A 21,908-nucleotide genomic window follows, 5' to 3' on the forward strand; every position below is an offset into this window, starting at 1 on the left:
AACAATTCATTTCCTATCCTTGTCTTTTTTTTGTCCTGGAGTGGTGGATTGGTTTCCTAGGGCTGCTGCAACCAAGTATCGCAGACGGGGTGGCTTAAAGCAACAGCAATGTATTGTCTTATAGTTCTGGAGGCCAGAAATCCGAAATCAAGGTGTTGGTAATGCCATGCTCTCACTGAAACACTTAGGGGAGAGTCTTTCCTTGCCTCTCTTAGCATCTGGTAGCTGCCAACAATCACTGGTGTTCTTTGGCTTAGAGGTGCATCACCCCAATTTCCATCTCCAGCATCACACAGCTATCTTCTCCCTGTGTGTCTCTGTGTCACCCCTTCTCTTCTTATAAGGGCACCCTAATGACATCTTAACTTGATTACATCTGCAAAGACCCTATTTCCTCATAAGATCACTTCACAGGAACAGGGATGGGGGTGGTTATCCCTTCAAAATAGCTTCCTGAGGAACAAATTTTAATCCATAACAGGTATTAGCAGCCTCCCACCATGGCTTGTCCCTGGATTGGTCCCTTCACCCTTCACTCCTTTATAAACAGTCCCTTCATTAGACTCTTTTCAATGCCTTGTTAGAATGTGCCACCTGTTTCCTCCCAGGACCTTGACCGAGAGCTCAACTGCCTGACTGCCTTGCTGGTGGAGAACCCACAACTACCAGAAGGTGCTGGGGATACAAGGGTGAGCAAAAACTAGCACAATCCCTGTCTTCATAGGGCTTACAGTCTACAGTTTAACAGGCTTAATCAAAACATCACAAAGTAAAATTGTAATTGGGATGAGATGCAAAGGACAGGTTCATAGACCCATGAACGTGCTTAACTGGGGAAATCACTCCAGTCAGTGAAACCAGGAAAGGCTTCCCAGGAGAGGGACACTGGAACCAGAAAGTGAAGGGTGACTGGAATCAACCCGCTAAAGAAGGGATCTGAAGGCCCAGAAGAGTTATGTCACAGTGTCCATATCTCCCTCCAATGGGGAACCTATTGTCATTCCTATCCCAATCCATTCACAAGTGACTCTTCTCTCCAAAAAGAATTTACACTGCCGCCCCATCAGAGAACCCAGATACAGACGAGAGCGCTCCAATTAGAGAGCAAGACACCTCCAGGCTGCAGATAAAGGGCAGCAACACGTCACAGGGCATGGCAGGAGGCAGGCGCTATAGAAACCACGTAACAGCGACGCCCAGCACACACAGAAGCTTTAACACTTCCAACACTGAAATCACAGCGTGTATGAAACCAGCGCCTCCAACTTCTGTGCTGAGTCTCAGCCGGGGACACCCCAGAACTTCCTGTTTGCTCTCTCTCCCACTCTCAGCTCCTTCTCCAAGAAATCAGTGTGTGCTTCTGATGTTACCTCTTCAATCTTTCTCAAACCCATGCCCTCCTCTCCTTCACTGCTAGCGCCTGCCCTGATTCAGGTCCTAACTTAGCATCTTTCCCCAGATCTTTGCATCTCCTCCCTCCTTGATTGGTCTCTGCCCTGTCAAATCCGCCCTCAATAGTCCAGACCCGAGAGAGCCAACCACCTCCCTCTCCCCCCAACAGTGACCCTCCACGACTCCTTATTCCTAGCAGGGTATGGTCCAAGTGTGGCATACGAGGCTCTCCAGGCCTGGCCCCGCCTCCCTTACTGCCTGGCTCAGCCTTGATCTTCCCACAAGGCCAAACCCCTCTCAGTTCCTCGTATACATCAAGTTGTCTCGCCCTTGGTGTCATTTTCCAGGTTGTCCCATCCCTCAGCATACTTTCTCCCACAGTCTAATTAAAATCCATCTCATCCCTGAAAACTTAATTCAGGTATGAACACCTCCAAGAAGCCTTCCCTGATACCCCACCTCTCTCATTTCCTACCATAAAAGCCTCCATCATTAGCTCTAGCATCACGCGTTCTAAATATCTGAGGTGTCTATTCCCCCCGCTCGAATGAAGATTCTATATGGCAGGGACATGTGTTGTTTAGCTTAATATACCTATTACCTGGCACAGAGAAGATACTCAAAACTAGAAGAATGGAGGAGCAAAGGACAAACAAATGGGTACTGATTACACCACTTCTGGGCTGGACCCCCAGGATAAACAGAATCTTCCCCCACCCCCCGCACCTATTACTATTAATATTATGTGGGGCCAGCCCAGGACTCCCTCTGTGGCATCAGGTTTCCAGTGTGGAGAAGCGGCTTTATTGGTGTTCTATTTTCATCTCAGTCTCTGCTAGGCTGTATATGGAAGGGTTTACCATTTAGTAGTTATTTATCCCTTCTAAGTTTCAGGTTGCCACACATAAAATGGACTCTGTTATAGCATCTACCGAACAAAATTGCTGTGAAAATTGAAATAAAATAAGGTGAGAACTCAGTAAATTGTAGATGGGAGTAAACTGGAAAATGATTGGTACTGACAAGAGATATACAGGTAGATGCAGTGGGAGTTCAGAGGTAAAAATGAATTTGAAAACTGTTGCCTTAAGTAGCACCCCCCCCCAAGTATTCGTTAGATAATTAATAGATCTGGGAAGCTCCACAGTTGTGGTTTTACTGCAATCTGTTACAGAAGGCAGTGTTTTCCATTTGCTTACCAGTCTCAACCAGAGTCTGCAGAATTGCAGCAAGAACAAGAAAAATATGGAGAGAGGAAAGGAAAAAAAAAAAAAAAAAAATCAGTGCTCCAGGCCAGGGTTTCCCAAGACCTCAATTAGGCTTCTTGAGAAACTGTAGACATTTGCCTGTAGCTGCCAAGTTGCAGTGGTGGGAGAAAAGGCCTGGTTTATCATCTTATGAAATGAAATTGGTTACAAAACACATTTGCTCCCAGCCCAAATCCAGAAGCTAATCCTCATCCCAGTCTAGTACTTAGTAGGTGACAGTTTGGAGATCTGAGCCTCCAGATGAAAAAGTCCAAGACTGGAGGCTACAATTGTGATTTCTGGCCCTGGTTTCCCCGTGGCCAGACAAGTCATGTCCGTCTTACCCCTCAGCTCCTTTCTCACTCACAGGAGTGTTGGCAAAAACAGGGGGTGGGGGGAGCAGCAGGAGCCTTCTCAGCTTCAGCAACAAACGACAACTTTTCAGTGGGCAACGACAGGGTACCCAGTCACATGTTTGGTCCTTTGGGCAACTTGTACAGATGTTACAAAGTCCACTGCACAGCAAAGGAAACCATCAACAGAACAAAAAGGCAGTCTACAGAACAGAAGAACATATTTGCAAATCATATCTGATAAGGCATGAATATCCAAAATATATAAAGATCTCATACAACTCAATAGCAAACACACAAACAATCTGATTTAACACAAACAATCTGGGCCAAGAAACTGAACAGATATTTTTCTAAGGAAAGACATACAAATGGCCAACAGGTACAGGAAAAGATGCTCCACGTCACTAATCATCAGTGAAATGAAAATCAAAACCACCATGAAATCCCACCTCACACCTGTGAGAATGAGTGTCATAACAAAGACAAGCGATCACAAGTGATGGAGACGTGAGGAAAAGGGAACCCTTGTGCACAATTGGTGGGACTATAAATTGGTGCAGCCACTATGGAAAACAGTATGGAGGTGCTGCCAAAAGGTTAAAAACAGAGCTATCACATTACCCACAGTTCCACTTCTGGGTATTTATCCAAAGGAATCAGAATCCCTATCCTGAAGAGACACCTGCAACCCCATGTTTGTTGCAGCAGTGTTCACAGTAGCCATAGAAACAACCTAAGTGTCCACCAACAGATGAAAGGACAAAGAAAATGTGATGTATACATACACGCATACACACGCTGGAATATTATTCAACCATGAAAAAGGAAATCTTGTCATTTGCCACAACATGGATGGAGCTTGAGGACATTATGTTAAGTGAAATAAGTCAGACAGAGAAAGACAAATACCGTATGATCTCACTTTCATGCAGAATAAAAAAAAAAAAAAAAAAAAAAAAACCTCATAGGAACAGAGAACATCTCCAGGGGTGGGAGATGGAGGAAATGGGTGAAAGTGGTCAAAAGATACAAACTTCCAGTTATAAGGTAAATAAGTTTTGGGGATGGAATGTACAGCGTGGTGACTATAGTCAATAATACTGTATTGTATGTATAAAAGTTGCTAAGAGAAAAGAACTTAAAAGTTCTCACCTCATGAAAAAATGTGTAACTATGTGACATGAAGGGTGTTAACTAAACTTATTGTGGTGGTCATTTTGTGATATGTATGTATATCAAATCATTATGTTGCACACTGGTGTTATATGTATTAAATGTAAGTTATATCTCAATAAAACTGGAAAAATAAAATAAGGATCAAAAATTTGTAAGATAACTGTTTTAAAAAGGAAGAAAACTACGGAGAGAGAACTATACAGCAGATGCAGAGAAGTCATCAGAGTGAGAAGATCTGACCTTGCAAGGTAAGAGGAGTGGTTTGCTGGATCCAGCTCCTCTGGGCTTCCAGAGAACCCACTAGCAATTATTCAGAAAATTTCAGTCATTTGCTAAACCATCAGTAGCTTGAAATCAGCCATAGTGGGGGTATTTTCACCAGGAAATTGGCAAACCCTGCTCATCAGGGCTTCCCCCAGCCCTCCAGAACTGGTTTACCAGCACTCCACCGAGGAGGTGCCAAATGTAATGCTTCACGGCCGGCTATGGAATCACATAGACCTAGGTTCAAATCCCAGCTCCATCATTTACTAATTGGGTGACCTTGGGCAAATCCCTTAATGCCTCTGAGACTCTCTCTTCATGTGTATGTAGCACACATGAATGTGCCAGATATAGTTCTCAGCACTTTATACATGTGAATTCATTGAGTCCTCACAACAACCCTATGAAGAAGGAACTATCATTATCCCCATTTTATAGATGAGGAAAGTTGAGGCAAAAGGAGTTCAAGGAATTCAGCCAAGATATCACAGCTACCGTGTTTCCCCAAAAATAAGACCTAACCAAAAAACAAGCCCTAACATGATTTTTCAGGATGTTCGTAATATAAAATAAGCCCTACCATATTTCCCCAAAAATAAGACCAGGTCTTATATTATTTTTTACTCCAAAAGAAGCATTAGGGCTTCTTTTCTGGTTAGGCCTTATTTTCGGGGAAACACAGTAGTAAGTGGCAGAGCCAGGATACAAAGACAGGCAGTCTGGGTCCAGAGCTTGCCCGTTCACCTGCTAGCCCTGTGCTGCCCAGCACAGTAGCCACTGGCCCCATGTGGCTATTGAGTACCCCAAATGTGGCTGGTCTGAATTGAGATGCGCTGTGAGTGTGAAATATACATTGGATTTCAAAGACTTATTATTTAAAAAAACAGAAAATACCTCATTGATAGTTACATTGATTGTGTGTAGAAATAATATTTTGGATATATTGGGTTAAGTAAAATATATTATTACGATTAATTTACCTATTTCTTTTTACTTTTTTAAACGTGGTTACTAGAAAATTTTTAATTACCTTGTGACATTATAGTCCTGTTGGAAAGGGCTGTTCTATACGAACTTCACAGCTTGAAATCAATTAATACAAATAAAGCACTGAGCACAGTGCTTGGAACAAATTAACATCCACCAGCTATTACTGATACTCGTGAGATTAATCGTTTTCAAATGTTATAGTCAAGTTTTGGGGGGGGGGGGTTTCTTTTTTTCAAGCAACTGCCTATAACAGATAAAAGAGTTCTGATTGAAGCAGAGGACTTGCTAAGGTCACCTCTTAGTGGCCCATTTACCCTGGGTAACACCCCCACATGGTTAAACCATCCTTAAATGTCCTTCAAGCTTTAGCACAACACATCTGTAATTTCAGAGAAGGTAAGGAAGTAGTATTGGACAAGATGAAGGTGTCTATGGCAGCGCTTTTAAAACAACGTGGATCTTAAATGTGCTCCCCACGAATGAGAATTGGTAATTATGTGACGTGACGGAGGGGTTAGCTAACACTGCGGTGATCATACTGCAATATATAAGTGCATTGAATCAACACATTTTATACCTTAAACTTGCACAATGTTATATGTCAATTATACCACAATAAGAAAGAATTAATTGATTAACTAAATACCAAAAAAAAAAAAAATTATCACAGACAAACACTACCATTTTGCTTGGGAGAATCAAAGTTGTTTCATCCCAGGTCTAGACACAGTCTAGAAAGCAGGGTCTCATATGTGAATGGGGGCGAGGGTCACCTATGGGCCCCCGGGTCATCACCTGCATATATTATACCTACACACCATGGCACGTCTCTAATTCTGATTTTCACAACCTGCCAACTCCCCATCCCTACAGACCCTGGGGACGGTTCTAGAACTGGCCGTAGGCACCCATGATATTGCTAGGTCTAGCTTCAGGGATGACACTCAGCTCAGACATGACAAGGATTCTGCTGTCCTGCAGGCAACTTGGGGCTCCATCAGCCCGGCGTCTGCAAGGCAAGCCTCCCAGTTCCTCTTGCAGCCCTCGCCCTGGCTCTGGTATGTGTGTGTGGACAGGGAGAGCAGCCAGCGCTTCGTCGGGCTCTCTAACAAGTTCCACGAGTCTGTTTGTTAAAGAAAAATTCCAGTGGGTGCATCCAACACATGGAACTCAAGTACAGAAATTATATTTATCCGCCCCACTGCCAAGGCGATCACATGCCCCGTGAGTCACTCCAGATGTGCTCAAAAACAGTCTTCCTGTGGAAGCCCAGTGCCCCAATCCCAGAGAGAGTCAGAATAAGAGGTCCCAACTCCCGTCCCCCCAGGAGGCAGCCTCTGCCTCCATCTTCTGAGGCGGGCGTCGACATTTGTTCTTGTGAAAAGGGAAGGTGGTAAGAACTGTACCGTCTCCCTGGGAGGACCGTACGGGCATCCCTGTAGCTCCTGAGGACCCACTGGGTGCTTCTCACCTTTGTGGAGGAAAAGATGTGTTGGAAGACGTTGCTGCTTCTGCTGTTGTGTTACGATGCTCAGGCTACTGTGTCCCACAGGTGGAGCAGGGGTGAGTTGCTTTTTATTTGTTTGTTTGATGCTCATCATTCTTCTTTAAGTACCATTAGGAATTTGGGGGTGGGGGAGTGTAGAGGGGAGAAGGAAATTAGAAGCCCCATATTCTCCTCCTAGCTGGTCTCTGCCAATCGCTTTATGCCTCTTGACACATTAGAAGGTGCTAGAAGGTGGGGGGGAAAATGACACTGAAAAGAAATCAAAGCCACTGAGGGGACTTGGTCAAGATGGGGAGCAGAGACAGCACCCTTCTCTGACGTACCAGAAGTCTCTTTGCTTCATACCATGTGGACAGACTCCCTTGAGTTTCCCCCAACCCCAGGTGGCTGCAGCTGGACAGGGTGTGTGGAGAGCAGGGGCCCAGGTCTGACGCTCACTCGCTGGGGCTGTGGATGCAAGGATGTTACCTGGGGAACCTGACAAGAGGCTCTGGGCCCGCACTGCCCAGGATGGGGTCTCAACACTGCGGCCTGATCAGCAGTGGACACAACTTTCCAGCTGGTACAGCTGGCCCGGTGGCGGGAGACGAAGGGTAATCCTTCAGCATCTTCGTGTCTGCCTGCCTGCCTGCCTGCCTGCGGCTCCCACCGGCTGGCCAGTCCACCTCCAATAGGAAGGGGCCCAGCATGGTGTTGTCCCTCATGGCTGATGTCCTTTCCCTAGGGATGTAACTCCCCACAACCAGAATGTCATCTTTTCTCTCTGCCCTGGGACTGGCTCCAGGTGGCAGACCCTGACAGCACGTTCAGCCAGAGTTTATCACTGTTAGGAAGTGAGGGACCAATAGCGCGGACCACTCCGTGCCAATCTGAACTGAAATCCTCCCGCCTGCCGCCTGAAGTCAACTGAGGTCTCTCTCCCAGAAAAAACTGGAAAAATAAGTCAGGCTCGTAGGTGTTTCTAGAGATCCAAAATAGGAAGGAGACTGGCATGGAAGCATAAGGATGAGCCTCCTGGTTCTCGAGGAGAGTGTCGGGAAAGGAAGGAACAGCCAAGTGGGAACAGAGCGTGCAGAGCATATAGATCTGAATGGGGGGGGGGGGGCGGAGAGGGCTAAAGCCACTGCGCTTACTTGGGTTTTCTCCCCTCATTTTAAAGCCTGATTAGAGACTTGTTAGTTCTCCTAGTTGAGCTGTGAAATGATTGTTGCCCAGGGGCAAATAGTATTTTCCTTTATTTCTGGTAAGACCATTACACACACACACACACACACACACACATACACACACACACCCCTCCCTGCTCATCATGTGCACAAACTTTGGGGGTAACACTTGGAATCAGAGAGCAAAGCGATATTGGAGTTATGGTCTACCACTTACCCCTGTGTGACACCGGGGGTACTTAACTTGCCTACAAAAAAGAGATGGTCATATCCACTCTTTCTAATGCACAGGCCATTAGAGAGCCAAATGAGATGGTCTGCTTTGTAACAAGGCTTGTAACCATCAGATAAAAACCAGCTACCCTGCAAGGAGCTCAGAGATTTGTTTCTGTCTCCATCCAGCTAGCTGTGTGATCTCTGGCAAGTCTGAGCAAGTCACAGACAGGTAACATACTAAGAGGAACAAAACTTACCTTCACTGTGTTGTTGTGAGAGTCAGATTCAAAAATGTAAATAAAATGCTTTGTAAATGATGAAGTACTCTATACATGTTAGCGTCTTAAAAATGAAAAAAAAAAATTCATTAAAGAAAAGCTTGACACTCTCAACAGAGGGTTCCAGAGCAGCACCCTGGGAGCAGCTTCCTCGGGCCCCCACACCATCCTCACTTGGGAAGATCTGCCCACAATTACAATCTAAATAAAGACCCAAAGCCAACACAGCTGAAAGAGACCAGGCTGAGGCAGCAACGTTAAGCGCTAGATTAGTCCTTCACGTCAGTGTTCGGTCAACAAATGATATGGAGTCCTTCCAACCATCATCAAAACTCTTCCACATAGTTTTTTTCATTTTTGACATTTTTTTTCTGATTATACAAAGAATACACGATTGCCATCTTTTTATTTTTAAGACGGAATGGGAGTCACACCCAAATTTAAAAAAAAAAAATTTCCAAATGTACTTACTGTTCCTTTCACCTTCATCGTTACCTACTCCCAACCCCACCCTAAATCCAGGCCTAATTTCGAAGAATTCCCTTTGGAAACAGTCTGAGGGTGACTACCCGTTCCTCCACCACATATGCCAGCCCCAGCCCCCACCCTCCACCCCCCACTCTGCCCGCCCAAGTGTGGAAATGTAGAAATAAACCCAAAGGGAATACACCCTACTGTAGGACATCCCTTTTCCTACCGGTCCCGCTCGCAGCCTCTCTGTAAGAAGCGCTGTCTAGGATTCTGCCCTGGGAGGTAGCTTTCCACACCAGGATCACTGCTCCAGCCCCACCAACCTGGTTAAGACCAAATGACTCACCTGTGGTTAGCATGGCCCGCAGGGAACAGGACACAGCTGGCCCAAATCCATGCCCACCCCTGCTCCTGCCAGAGCAACCCTTGAGCGGGCTGGGGGGAATAGATTAGCCAGTCTTTTCAAAAATATCTATGTATTAATTACTATATAAATACCTATGTTTTTGTTAAATACATATAAATCATTTCTTTTTAAAGCCGTTTAATAGGGGAGGATAGCCCTTCAGTTACGTGGTGGAATTTATGTCATTTTCAGGGGTCCGTCTGAGTGTTGTGTGTGTTTTCAGTCCTGAGTGTTCCATAAAGGCCTATAGTCAGTGTTCAGTGAGTGTGACAGACTAACTGGTGTAGCATGGCGGAGGACACCATGTGGAACCACCTCGCTCACTCCATGAGGCAGGTGCTACATATTCTGACCACTTCCAGGTAAGAAAACTGCAGGTAGGGAGGAAGTTCATGTACCCCAGGTCACGCAGCCAGCAGCAAGGAGAGAGCTGGATTTCGATGGCCCCCATCCCCAGAGTGGTATCAGAGTCCCACTGTCATTCATGCCTTCCAGGGGCTCCTGTGCTCCCAGCAGCCCCGAGCTCCCCCTGGGTGGTGGGACATTTTGGCTAAGGGGAGCCGACACATAGCAGCCGTTTCAGAAGCACTCCCTTTGGACCCCAGCGCTCCGGGCCAAGCTCCTGGCTTGCTCACAATATCACAGTGTTTCTTGAAGGGCTGGCCCAGGAACAAAACAGTAAATGACATCAGTAGGATCTGGCAAAAGATCTTTTATAAATGAGAGCTTTTCCTTTCCACACCCACTGGTGTTTCCATAGAGTTGCTTCAACTGATTCATTAAAAATATGGTTGTATTTGGGCTTGACATGGTCTGCAGTTGGGATCCTTTCCAGCAAACTCTTTGGGAGAAATGCTGTGCACAGCTCAGTGAAAACCATGGTTTACCTTAATACAGCTCTGTCATAGCGACCATATTGGGGGATGGGAGGGAAGAAGAGATTTTTATCCCAGATTATAAAAAGCCAAAGAGAAGCTCAGGCTCAAAGTGAAAATGGGCTTCTCTGTGTAGGGAGACTTCTGCCTATATGTCTGGGCAAGAAAGCTTGGAGGGGTGAAGACCTGGGGGGCACAGGGGCCAACCTTGACTGAGATGATGAAAAAGCAGCTTCTCCCAAGCCAGAACTCCTTGGAGATGAAGGGAGAGCACGATGGAGACAGGAAACAACATCTGCTTTCTGATAATTCACCGGGACCTGTAACCTCAAATAAGTTCTAGAATCAGTCTGTCAGAAAGAGAAGGAATTAGTGAAGTACTCTGTTAGAAAAGAATGGAGTTTAGTGATAAACATAGTTAAAGTTTATCTCTTTAACTATGGGCAGGATGCTAAGCATTGGGAATACAGCAGTAAACAAAAGGGACATCCCATGCCTCGTAAAGCTAACATTCTAGTGAGGGGAAGTGGACAACAAACACATACAGAAATAAAACATCTGGATTGTTGGATGGCAATAATATTGGGACCGGTTAGAGGGTAGCAAGGACTATAATTTTAAATACGGCAGTCAGGGAGGGCCTCCCTGAGGAGGTGACTAAAGACCTGAAGCAAACGTGCGAGTGAGCAATGCAGTTTCTGGGAGAGAGTATTGCAGGCAGAAGGAACAGAGCGCAAAGGCCTATGGCAGGAGCACGCCTGGGGTGCTCGAAGAGCAGCGAGGAGGCGTGTGGCTGGAGCAGCCATGAGCCAGGGGAGAGCAGCAGATGAGTTCAGAGACATAGTGAGAAGTCAAGTCATGCAGCACCGAGGGCCCATTTGAAAATCTGGCTTTTACTCTGCGTGAGATGGAAAGCCATCGAGGATTATGGGTTGAGGAGGGACATCACCTGACCTATGTTCGCACAGAATCGCTTTAGGTGCTGTGTTAAGAACAGAAGGAGGATGAAAGCCAGGGATGGGAGCAGAGACCCCAGTAGGACAGGTGACGAGGGCTTGGGCCAGGGGACTAGCAGGGATGAGACAAGAAGGAGCCAGGTTCCAGATCGATTTTGAAGGTAGTGCCAACAAGACGTGCTGATGAGTGGGATGTGAGAGAAAAAGTCAAGCGTGACTCCGAGGTCTTTGGCCTGAGCCACTGAGAGAGATGGGAAGAGGGCAGACAAAGCAGGAAATGTGTGCGTAGCTGCATGTGTGTTGGGGGTTGGGTTGGGGATCAGGAGAGATAACTGCTACCCATCTGAAAGGAGATTCCAGTAAGGCGATTAGATATATAAAAGTCTGACCTGAAAATATAAAGTTGAAAGTCAGTAGGGAAGTGAGGGCAGCTGAATAGAGAGAGCCCAGGATGAGAGCCGGACTCTGCAATCTGAAGAGTGAGGAGAGAAGGAAGAGCAGCCAGCCAGGAGGGATTGTTTTTAAAACAGAAGAAGTAACACGTTTTCACGCTGACAGGAGAGATCCAGTAGAAAAGTAAAAATGAAGGCTGCAGGAGAGAAAGGGGGAGAGGTGAGCATTATTTTTACTGGAGGCCACGCACACGTGGGAAAGGCAGCTCGAGACAGGACGAAGGACACAGTAATAGAAGTCGGTGCATTTGGGCAAGAGGCAGGAAACTGGTTAAAGGAGGAAGGAGAAAGTGTGAAACCGAGTAGGAGGCATCAGGAAATAGGGGTAATGTTTGGGCAGCATGTAAGGGCCCGTGTGAGAATAACAATCGGAATTGGGTGACCACTTAACATGACAGTTGTATGTTCCTCCAGCCACGTTCAGGTGCACCAGTGCAGGTGTGGAACAGGTAAGGAGATGGATAGTGGTTTTGCCAAGTGATTGCAAAGGAACAAAGAGGGACCAAAGGAGGTGAGGATATGTACGAGACAGTGACCATAGACTTGTAGTCATTTGAACTTGCATGTCACATTATAAGTGAAAGGTAGAGAATTTTTTAAAAAACTACGCGTGATTCATTTAAGAGTATGTTCTGTACCATATGCATTCACAGCTCACACCATCACCCTTCCTGTAGTTATTCAAAACTGAGGAACACCCAGTGTGGGCAGATGTGCCCACAAAAGGATAGCACTACTCACCCTATCCCCTATGGTGAGACTGGGTTCTGGAGCCTAGGAGATCCAGATTTTAATTTCAATCCTATAACAAGCAACTTGGGTGGCAGAGGGCAAGTTCCTTCACCTCCAAGTCTCTTCATCTCTGCGTCGGGATGTGAATATTTACCTGACAAGGTGCATACGGAAAGCACAAAGCACGATGACAGGCATGCACTGGGCTCATGAGCTGTTGTCATGTCTGAGCTCCACATTTAAACAGCTGTGGTCTGAGGTCCAGATATGTCTCTCGACAGAAAACATGGGAACATGCTGTAACACATGATTCCTGTGTCTCTGGATCCAATGTCTGGACTGACTCAGTGCATGTGGCATGACCTTTAGCAAGTGAATCATTTTGTTCTATGCTGGTCAGTCCAATGAATCATAAATCCTCCAGTTCTCCAAAAGGCTCATCGGTCTAGGAAGTGGAGGAGGGGAGAGACCCCCAATTCCCCTGCTGCGAGGCCAGCAGGCCTTCACGCAGGGAGACAGGGAGTCTCTGGTGTTCCCTGGTCATGTTGAGTGGTCCTCGTGGGCGCATTCACATCTTGAAGAAACAGCTGGAGAGTGGGCTGGGTGTGTAGCGTTGAGTGGAGAAGAAAAAAACAAATCGGCCCAGTTGTACAGCAAAAAATGACACCGTCCATGATTTTGGACAAAACTGCCCGGTAGCTTCTTGCCTGAGGCTCAGTGCCCAGGTGGCACCTAGGAGGGCACGGGGTCTCTGGTCTCCCCAACCCACTCCCCTCTCCCTCCTCCCTCAGAGAAGCTGCCTTTGCTAATGGCCCACCAGCCGGGAGCATTCAGGTCTCCCTCCTACGAGACATGCAAAGACGACACTGCCCAAAGCAGTGTACCAGTCACTAACAGTGAGAAGGAAGCCAAACGTAAAATGACCTCCATAAATTAGGGAGATGAGATGGAAGGGAAAGGAAGATAGACCAGCAGAGCACAAATGCAAGAGTCCCCAGGGATGTTTTGTCTTGTTGTTGCTTTTTTTAATACCTGGTTTATTTTTGAAAACATTCCAAACTATATATATTGAACCTGCACTCAGAGCCCAGCTTTATGCAGACCTCGAGGTAAAGCAGAGGAAGCATGAAGCCCATTTGCTTCCTCCAGCAGCTGGCCATCACCGGCAAGATGTGAAATGTGGAGTGGATACAGAAAGCATAAGGAGATAGGGAAGGAAAAACAGCGTCCGGTGGGGTCATGGGGAAAGGTTTCCTGGGGGAACAGGGCTATTTCTCTCATCAAGAGAGAGCAAGTCTAGTTTAAAGCTTTACACACATACCTCTTGTTGCTGGTCAACTCTTGTTTCAGCTATCTGCATTTCTGGCAGGGCCCAGACTTCTCCTTTATGGACAAAAACATGTGAAGTGACTGCACGGTTAACTTTTTACCCAAATGTTCTGACATGGAGCAGACATAACTTACTCTCACCCACCATCTGCAGCATCTCCCGCAGAGATGAGTTTATGCTCTCCAGGCCTCAGCCCTTTCCTAGGGAGTCAGACCTGGGCAGCCGCTGAGATGTCCGGCCCAGAGCTGGCTGCACTTGAACAGCCCAAGGGCGCATAAAGGCCCCTGCCTGATCCGCTGTCAAGTAGCTACAGTAATGTGAGGGGTACCTGCAGAAGATAGGGGCAGTGGGGGTCGAGGTGGGACAAGGGAGGGGTTCATCTTTCTGATTCCTGTTCTCCTCACACATACTTTCGGAAGCAATCATCGGTCCCCTCGCCTAGAGGCTGAAGCTATTGCTAACAATCTTCCCCAAACTGTCATAGTTTTAAAAAGCTATGAGAACAAGGGCTATTGGAAACAATAATGTTTCTATTATTAAACTCAGCTTTGATTCAGGAAGCATTTCCCTCCTAACTCTGTGAGACTAGGGGTCCACCTGGGTGAGCATGTTACAGGAGTGTTGCTGTTCACAGGGGACAGGTGAGTGAAGAAAGTGCAGGTCTAACTGAGAAATTTCCCTCCCGGGAGGCAGCCACCTGACGTCTGAGGTGAAGGCAGCAGAAAGGGTTCGTGCCCAGGATATTTGTCCCCTCTGAGCCCCTTCACTTGCGGGAGTGCTCACTTCTTTTCAGGGAGCAAAACCTTTAATTTCACAATAAGAGAGAAATGCTGGAAGAAGAAGTAAAGAAGGAAACTTACTCTCAGATTGCATCCTGAGAAGGGGGTTCATCCACCTTTCATGGTAGGAGAAAGAAACAGGTCACATCTTGGTCTAGGACCAGTTCTGGTCTTGACGTCATCTTCCACCAAGGACAAAGCAGAGTCCTCTGTGTGTCTCTCCTCGTTTGCCTTGGTCTCTTCAGATGACCCTGGAAGGCCGAGATGGGAGTGAGCTTTGCATTGTGGCACCATCTGCTTGGCTGTGGAGCTGGATAGCCCAATGGTTATCAAACTTGCCTGCCCCTTACAATCACCTGGGAGCTCTACATGCCTACATCCATCCACCCCAGAGATGCCCATGAACTGGCCTGGGAGGTGGCCTTGGGCACTTGGGTTTTTTAAATCTCCCAAGTGATTTCTCATGTACAGTCAAGGTGGAGAGCCCCTGGGCTAACCTGCAAGTGGCCACGCAGCCAAGCCAGCACCTTGTCAAACAGCCTCAGGTCAAGCGCCCTCTGATTCTCAACGTTGGCTGCCATTAGAAGCACCTAGAAAGCTTTTAAAAATCTGACTGTCCCAGTCGCACCCTAGTTCAATTAAATCAGAACCTCTGGAGATGGAACCCAGACCTCAGCGTTATTGAAAGCCCCTTGGGTGATTCTCATGTGCAGTGGAGGTTGCAAACCCACAGAGCAAGAGACACTTCACTCCTGAGCTCCACCTGAATCTAAAGGCAGAGGCAATCAGTGAACAGAGGCAAAGGCCTTCTCGAGCCCTAAAATCTACGATTCTGGGGGAAATTGGCATTTTTCCAGTAAAGAGAACAAATTCTGCTAAAATGCTGGGCTAGGAAATACTGCTCTGGATTCATAGGCACCTTGTGGGGAAGCAGAGCTGCTCACTCTGCTAGCCCGCCAAGGTCTCCTTCAGCACGTGGAGTTGGTCAGCCAACACCCGGAAGCCTGCCAGGCTCTGCTGGGGGTGCAGAAACCTAAACCATATTTATCCTAGCCCCTGAGGAACTTGTGGTACAGATAATAAATGAGTACAGAGAAAGCAACATTATAGCAACACTCTGCCCAACCAGCTCCTTCCAGGAAGTGGGAGATCCCGACCAGTGAGCTTTTCAGCAAATGTCTTTATGTTGAAGATGTTTCATTTTTATCAGGTTGGATAGAAAGCCTTCTAAAATGCTTCTGCAGTTCCCTGCCTTCTTTCACACTGGACATAGCTGGAGCCTTTCTTGACGGCCCCAGGGCACCATGACCAAGAAGCAGAGCTGTGGTGTATGGTTATGCAAATTTTGCACAGCACAACTCCAGGGGGCACTCCTTACCTCGAAATCTCCTGGATTTTCAGTTAGTTGCCCAGTGTTCTGGGAGATCACAATCCAGTGTCTTTAAGAAGCCGTGCCTTTTTCTATCAGCGAGGAGCAGGCTCGCCAGCCATTTCTGTGCAGTGCCCTGGTTCACGGAGGGGCTGCGTGGGTGGGCGGCACTGTCTGCTCCCAGCCTGATACGAGCCTGGAGAACTGCCATGTGTGATTATTCCTCCATCCTATCCTATAGTGTCTTCTCCTTTACTTGCCCTCAGTCAGGTCCTAATTCTTGCTACCTCCTTTACCAGAAGCAGCCCATCCGTCTTCCTCCAGAGACCATTTCTCAATGCACCAGGGAGGAACAGCATTAACAAGTCATTGACTTTGTCCCAAATGCATTTCTAAGTCAGCCAGCCCTTGGGGGAAGCCCTGAGCTTGGCTCCACACACACCCTAGAACCACACGTCAGTGGTCCTTTACTTTGCCGCCTGCGACCCGATTCTCAGCAGCTACATTCCGAAGGGCTGGGGCATAGCCAGAAGTCTGATCCTCTGATTAAAAGGGTTGTCAATAAATATAAGCCAGGATTTTATACTGATAAAGTGCTGAAATGGGCAGTACTAGTAGGGAACCATATTACCAGGGAACTAACTCGCTTGTTGCGTACATTTCCCCACCACCAAAAAAGAAAAAAACTTTCTGGGATGATTCTTATGTGCAGCCAGGTTTGAAATCACTGGTCTGAAACAGTCCCATCTGACATGCCTGGGAGCTCTCTGGGGCACACCAGAGCTGTCTGTCACTTCTCCGGCTTTATGTCTACCACCACTTTGAGTTCACTCTCTTTCAAGACTGGCTGGCTAACCCAACGCTACCAGAGGGAGAAGGTTAGATTGCGCACAGACCCTCGAGCTCACTGTGTTGTTTCTTGCAGCCGTCCTCTTCCCTGCTGCCCATCGGCCGAAGAGGTCCTCATCAATGCCCTTGAATCCCGTCCTGCAGAGCTCCCTGGAGGAAGTAGAACTGCTCTATGAGGTAGGCAGAGGTGAGAGTGGTCAATTTACATCACCCCTAAGGCACTGTAACTTTTCTGTTTTTTGAAGAAGTAACCTAAGCCCCTGAAAATGAGTGGCCTCTGCTGCCATGGGGACTGGCCGAGACTAGTGTGTGGAGGTCATTGAATCCTGCCCATCCCAAAGTAGAGTATCCCTCATCTCTCCTCTCATTTCCCACATGTCATAATGACGGCATTAGGAGTTAAGCGGAGGCAAAATTAGAGACTTAGGTTTGGTCCCCAGGTGCCACTCCCAGCACCCAAGCAGCAGAGTGGGCAGTAATCTCAAGCAAAGGCTTTGAGACAAAATGAGTCAGTAGCGTTCAGGCAAGGCCAAGCCTGAACGGCTGCTGGGTGGAGCCGTGTCTCCAATAACCACATACTGTGACAGTCCAGTTTCTGACTGCCCCAAAGGCTCTCTTCCTCTGCCTCTCGCATCTCTGACACTCAGACCCCACTTCTCCTCCAAACCACAGGTAAATTTCCCAAGGCCAGCTTGGTTTGTTTCAGTGGTGAAATCCCAGGTTTAAGATCTGAGCGTTAGTTCCGGTTCGGCCACCCATCAGCTACATGACCTTGCATAAGCCACCCGTCTCTCTGGGCCTGAATCTTCTCAACTAGGACATGAGGGACTACAATGATCTCGAAAATTCCCCTCCTGCTTGACATGGCCTCTGACATCCTCCATGTTCTAAGACTGTCTGGCTAAGAAAGAGACAGCCTGCTGCAGCCAAGCAGTTGAACCAGGGGGCAGATTTCAAATCCTGCTTCTGGGAACACACTGGAAAATGCACAGTTTTTGCCAAATCTCGAACATGCAAGTCATATGAACAGATCCGTTTTAGAAAAAATAGCAGACAGTAGCCTGGAGATGGATTACAGTTGGGAGAAGTTGGAGACAGAGAGAAGAGTGAGAACCCTGAGTCCAAGAGATATTTATTAGGTTCCTGGCCCTGAGCAGAGAGTGCAAGTGGCAGGCCCACCCCTTCTCTTAAAGAACCAGTGAAAAATGAGGACAAATCTCTGTATCCCACTTAATTACTAGTACAATTCTCGGCATCCTTCAATCCCCAGCTTCTGACTTAAAGTTATCCAAAATAGTCAGTTCATGCTTTCGATCGTTGGTGGGTGGGAGGGAGAAAGGGACGGAGGGGTTGACCCAACACACTAGGAACAATAAGTAGTAATTAAATAGTGGCTTTGTACCAGGCACAGTGTCAAATGATGTCCATATTTGTCTTATTTACTTCTCACAATATCCCAGTGCTGTATTTCTGTTACTAGTCATTTCACAGAGGAGGAAAAGAAGGCTCGGAGAAGTAACTAACCCATCCAGGGTGACACCGTTAGTGGGGAACTGGGAACTGGAACCCAGGTCTCTTGGATTCCAACGTTCTTTCTGCAGCCTCCTCCCTAAATGGATGCGCGTTGACAATAAAAACAGTGGTGTCCTCAACAATGCCCAAATGCTTCATGTCTCCCTCCCTCTCGCGTTTCTCACCAGTTCCTGCTAGCTGAACTTGAGATCAGCCCGGACCTAGAGATCTCCATCAAGGACGAGGAGCTCGCCTCCTTGCGGAAGGCTTCGGACTTCCGCGCCGTCTGCAATGCCATCATCCCCAAGCGCGTCCCTGACATCCGCAGGCTGAGCGCCACCCTCTCCAGCCATCCTGGCGTCCTCAAGAAAGAGGACTTTGAAAGGACAGCGCTGACCCTGGCCTACGCAGCCTACCGTACAGCCCTGTCCCAAGGGCATCAGAAGGACATCTGGGCCCAGTCCCTCCGTAGCCTCTTCCAGGCCCTGAGGCGTGACTTGACGCGGTCCTCAGGCTCCAGAGTGTCTCCCTGAGAGACGCCCGCACCAGCAGGGCCCAGCACACACACTAATCCAGAAATTCTTCATTTTCAGAGACCAGCAGCAAAACATGTGCCACCCACTCAGAGTAGCAGAGATAATTAAGCCCGATGCTCTTTGCCCCTTGTAGCTTCCTGACAAGCACACCTGACTCATGTCATACATAATGTGATGTAGGGCTGGAAGAAAGGGCTGGAGTGGTCATTCAAGATGACTCCAGAGGCCGAACGGGTTGCCTGGTGACATGCAGAGTCTAAGATACGCTTCAACACTGAGTGACTGCCACAGATACCCAAGAGTGAGGACAGAACTGGAGGAGACATCATAGAGGTTTGAGCATGGTGGGAAGATGGGGGACAGATTTCTTGGGTTCTAAGCAATCAGGGTGCGGGGTTGAATGAACATCTTTCTGAAGGTTCTGTAGTAAGAAAAAAGCTAGAGCTACAGCCAAATAAACACAGTGTTAGCCAAGGATATACTTCTCAACGTTTCCAAACGTCGCTGAGAAGAATCAGTTAGAAAATCAGTAATTTGATGACCTATATGTCTTGACTCTTCTTATCTGAAGGCCGGTCTAAAACAGAGAAGAAACGTGAAGGGGGGCAGGGGGCACAGAAATGCTACAAAAGTCATGCCTGTCTTTTGAGCAGAGAAAGCAAGTAATGCAGAGAGGGTCACCTTAATGAAGAGGTGGTACCAACAGCCATGCCTTTCTATCCTAACACTAAAATTATGCAGCCGCAGCAGAGAATGAAGTGCTCCAAATAAAATCCTAAATGATTTTCAGGTGACAGATTTTTTGACCCTTTCAAATGCCAAGTTTTCATTTTAGCAGCATTGATTTGATATATTTTGAAATTATACATACGAAATGCCGGAAGCTTTTATTTTGCGTCTTTGAAACATTCTAATGAAGGAGGTGGAAAGCATAATCTCTAAGATGCCTGGACTTCTGAAATTTCCACAACCATTTCCCTAACTGTAAGGTATTACAGGGAGGACACCTGGACCTAAGGGGGCTGCTGGCCTATTTGTACCAACACTGGAGAGTCCATAGCTTTGCTAATTGTGTATCTGGTGTGAGTTTTTCTGCTGCCTTCCTCACAGTCGGGCTATAAGAGGTGCATTTCCTTTGTGACCAATATCACTTGCCCTTTATATTTTGTTCTTTCTTAGCGGCCATCGCCTAAGAAAACAAGATAGCTGGGCTTGTTATAATTCTATGTTAAATAACAGTTAATAGGTGAAGCACCTGAGTTCTAATAAAGATCCCTCTCACCAGTCAGAGGTCTCTCTGGCTTCTCCTAGGTTTGCAGCTGGGTCCTGAAGCCAGGGTAGCAATGAATGGGTGAGGATGCATTGGGGCTAAATTTGATTCTGAAATGAGTATTTAACAGTTGTCATTCGATGATGACAAAAGCGGGTCTGGATTTCTGTAAAATCTTTGTACAACTGAGCTTTGCCTAGCAGGAAGAGAAAAATTGAGCTTTGCATTCTAATGTTCTCAGGCTCAGAAGTTGAATAACTCACTCTTTTTCATTCTTATTCCCTGATTATACTGTTCCTTTACCTCCCTCAAATGCAGACTGACATATGTTTTTTTGTTCAATTTTTGTCTTTCAATTTTTGTCTGTCTGTTCTCGTCGATGTGGTCACTTTGCTCGTCGTTGGGGTTTCTGCTGCTCTATCTTTGGGTCTGATTCAAATTATCTTTGCATCCATTTGACATTTGCTCGCTCTATCTCTGCCAGCCCGCATTCATTCTCTGACGCACACTGGCTTTCGGTCTCCTTTGGGTATCACTGTCTGACTAAAACAAAGGTCGGTGTACAGGCAGGGTGGGGATTGCCCAGAAGGCAGATCAGCCTCACAATCTAGCTTCACTCTCTGTACTTTCCCTTGATGTGGGTTGGGGAGGGGGGTCAGCAGAGGCCTCAGTCCCCACCACTCTACAATAAATACCCTGGCCATCAGAGTCTTGCATCACACCCTGTGATTCCACCCCATCAGAAAGAATCTCAGAGCTTCCCTTCAGTCACCAGCTGGGAAGACCCACCCTGGTAATTCCTGCTTCCCAGGTCATCTTACACATGGCTGCTCCCAGGAGCAGGACATCCGTGGTGGAAGGGTGGCTCCCAGACCAGTGACAGCAATGGTCATTCATTCACCCTGCAACAAAAAATTAAAGGCACTGTACTTTTGTGCTCATAAATCAGGGCGCATGTATGTGGCAATATATGACTGAAAAAAACAAAAACAAGAAAGGCATGACCTCTTTTAAAGACAAATAAAAATTTTATTTTCAGTAACTAGATACTTAAAACACTATTTTAGTCTGAGTATAAATTGTTTACCCACAAAAAGTTTTATAACAATGGCTTCATTTACATGCAAAATCAAATATTATGCTCATGACTGACACCCAAAAGCCTGACTCTTTGCCCAATGAACAGGAAAGTAAAAAGACTGGACAGAAACAGAATCTTCCATTTTGCCTCATTAATACCACCACACTGTACATACCGCAATCACAACCAAGTCACATTTTATCATATTTACTCATAAACAGAATAAATTTGGGGTGTGACATTTGTAGTGGAAACTTGCCTGTGACTAATGGAACCATTTCTGCCATTTCTATACTGCTGGGAAATATGAGGATCTATAAATTCTGGAAGTTTCCTCTAGAGTTGGCATCCTCACAGCTACCTCTGATGTCACTCAAGAGACATTGAAAAACATCTCTGTGCTGAAACTTTCATTGCTCTGTCATCTCACCTTGAATCCAGCTAAGAGTAGCACATACTGGTAAATCAATCAGAAAGTATTCCCACGGGTAAACTGGTCTAAAATCAAATGCTTGTTAAATGACTTTCTATGGTACCCCTTACTCTCCTAGCCCATTTTAATGTCTTACTTTTTGTGTGTGTGGTAAAAAAGCACAACATGAATTTACCCTCTGAACTATTTTTAAGTGGACAGTACAATACTGTTGACCATACGCACATCATTCTGTGTTCAGATCTCTTTTCATCTTGCAAAAATC

At 46.7% G+C, this 21,908-nt stretch overlaps 1 protein-coding gene and 1 long non-coding RNA gene across 8 annotated transcripts; one reads left to right on the top strand and one right to left on the bottom strand.

Moving 5' to 3' along the window:
- The first annotated feature begins 6,623 nt into the window (after positions 1-6,623).
- On the top strand, positions 6,624-19,646 carry FAM180A (family with sequence similarity 180 member A). The gene is made up of 3 exons (XM_019750668.3): positions 6,624-6,988; positions 16,888-16,988; positions 18,512-19,646. Exons 1-3 carry the CDS (start codon positions 6,913-6,915, stop codon positions 18,854-18,856), a joined length of 522 nt encoding a protein of 173 aa, XP_019606227.1. The 5' UTR covers positions 6,624-6,912; the 3' UTR covers positions 18,857-19,646.
- Positions 8,056-21,081, bottom strand: LOC109457634 (uncharacterized). Of its 7 annotated transcripts, none has more exons than XR_016021925.1 (5): positions 20,919-21,043; positions 14,675-16,961; positions 13,806-13,867; positions 10,552-13,083; positions 8,056-10,128 (listed from the first exon to the last, which is right to left on the bottom strand). It is a non-coding gene; the product is annotated as an uncharacterized LOC109457634 (long non-coding RNA). The 7 variants fall into 7 exon arrangements; XR_016021923.1 differs by lacking the exon at positions 8,056-10,128 and having other exon boundaries at positions 10,168-13,083; positions 14,675-14,844; positions 16,859-16,961; positions 20,951-21,081; XR_016021924.1 differs by lacking the exon at positions 8,056-10,128 and having other exon boundaries at positions 10,168-13,083; positions 14,675-14,844; positions 16,871-16,961.
- Between the last annotated feature and the right edge of the window lie 827 nt (positions 21,082-21,908).

The sequence above is a fragment of the Rhinolophus sinicus genome, chromosome 8, assembly GCF_057876585.1.
Source record: "Rhinolophus sinicus isolate RSI-liver-muscle chromosome 8, RSI-T2T, whole genome shotgun sequence".
Lineage (NCBI taxonomy): Eukaryota > Metazoa > Chordata > Mammalia > Chiroptera > Rhinolophidae > Rhinolophus > Rhinolophus sinicus.

Excerpts from the sequence above, each read along its gene's own strand:
- FAM180A (XM_019750668.3), top strand. The coding sequence starts at position 6,913 with ATGTGTTGGAAGACGTTGCTGCTTCTGCTGTTGTGTTACGATGCTCAG. Across the intron at positions 6,989-16,887 it reads GTCCCACAGGTGGAGCAGGG|CCGTCCTCTTCCCTGCTGCC; the intron begins GTGAGTTGCTTT and ends TGTTTCTTGCAG. Across the intron at positions 16,989-18,511 it reads AAGTAGAACTGCTCTATGAG|TTCCTGCTAGCTGAACTTGA; the intron begins GTAGGCAGAGGT and ends GTTTCTCACCAG.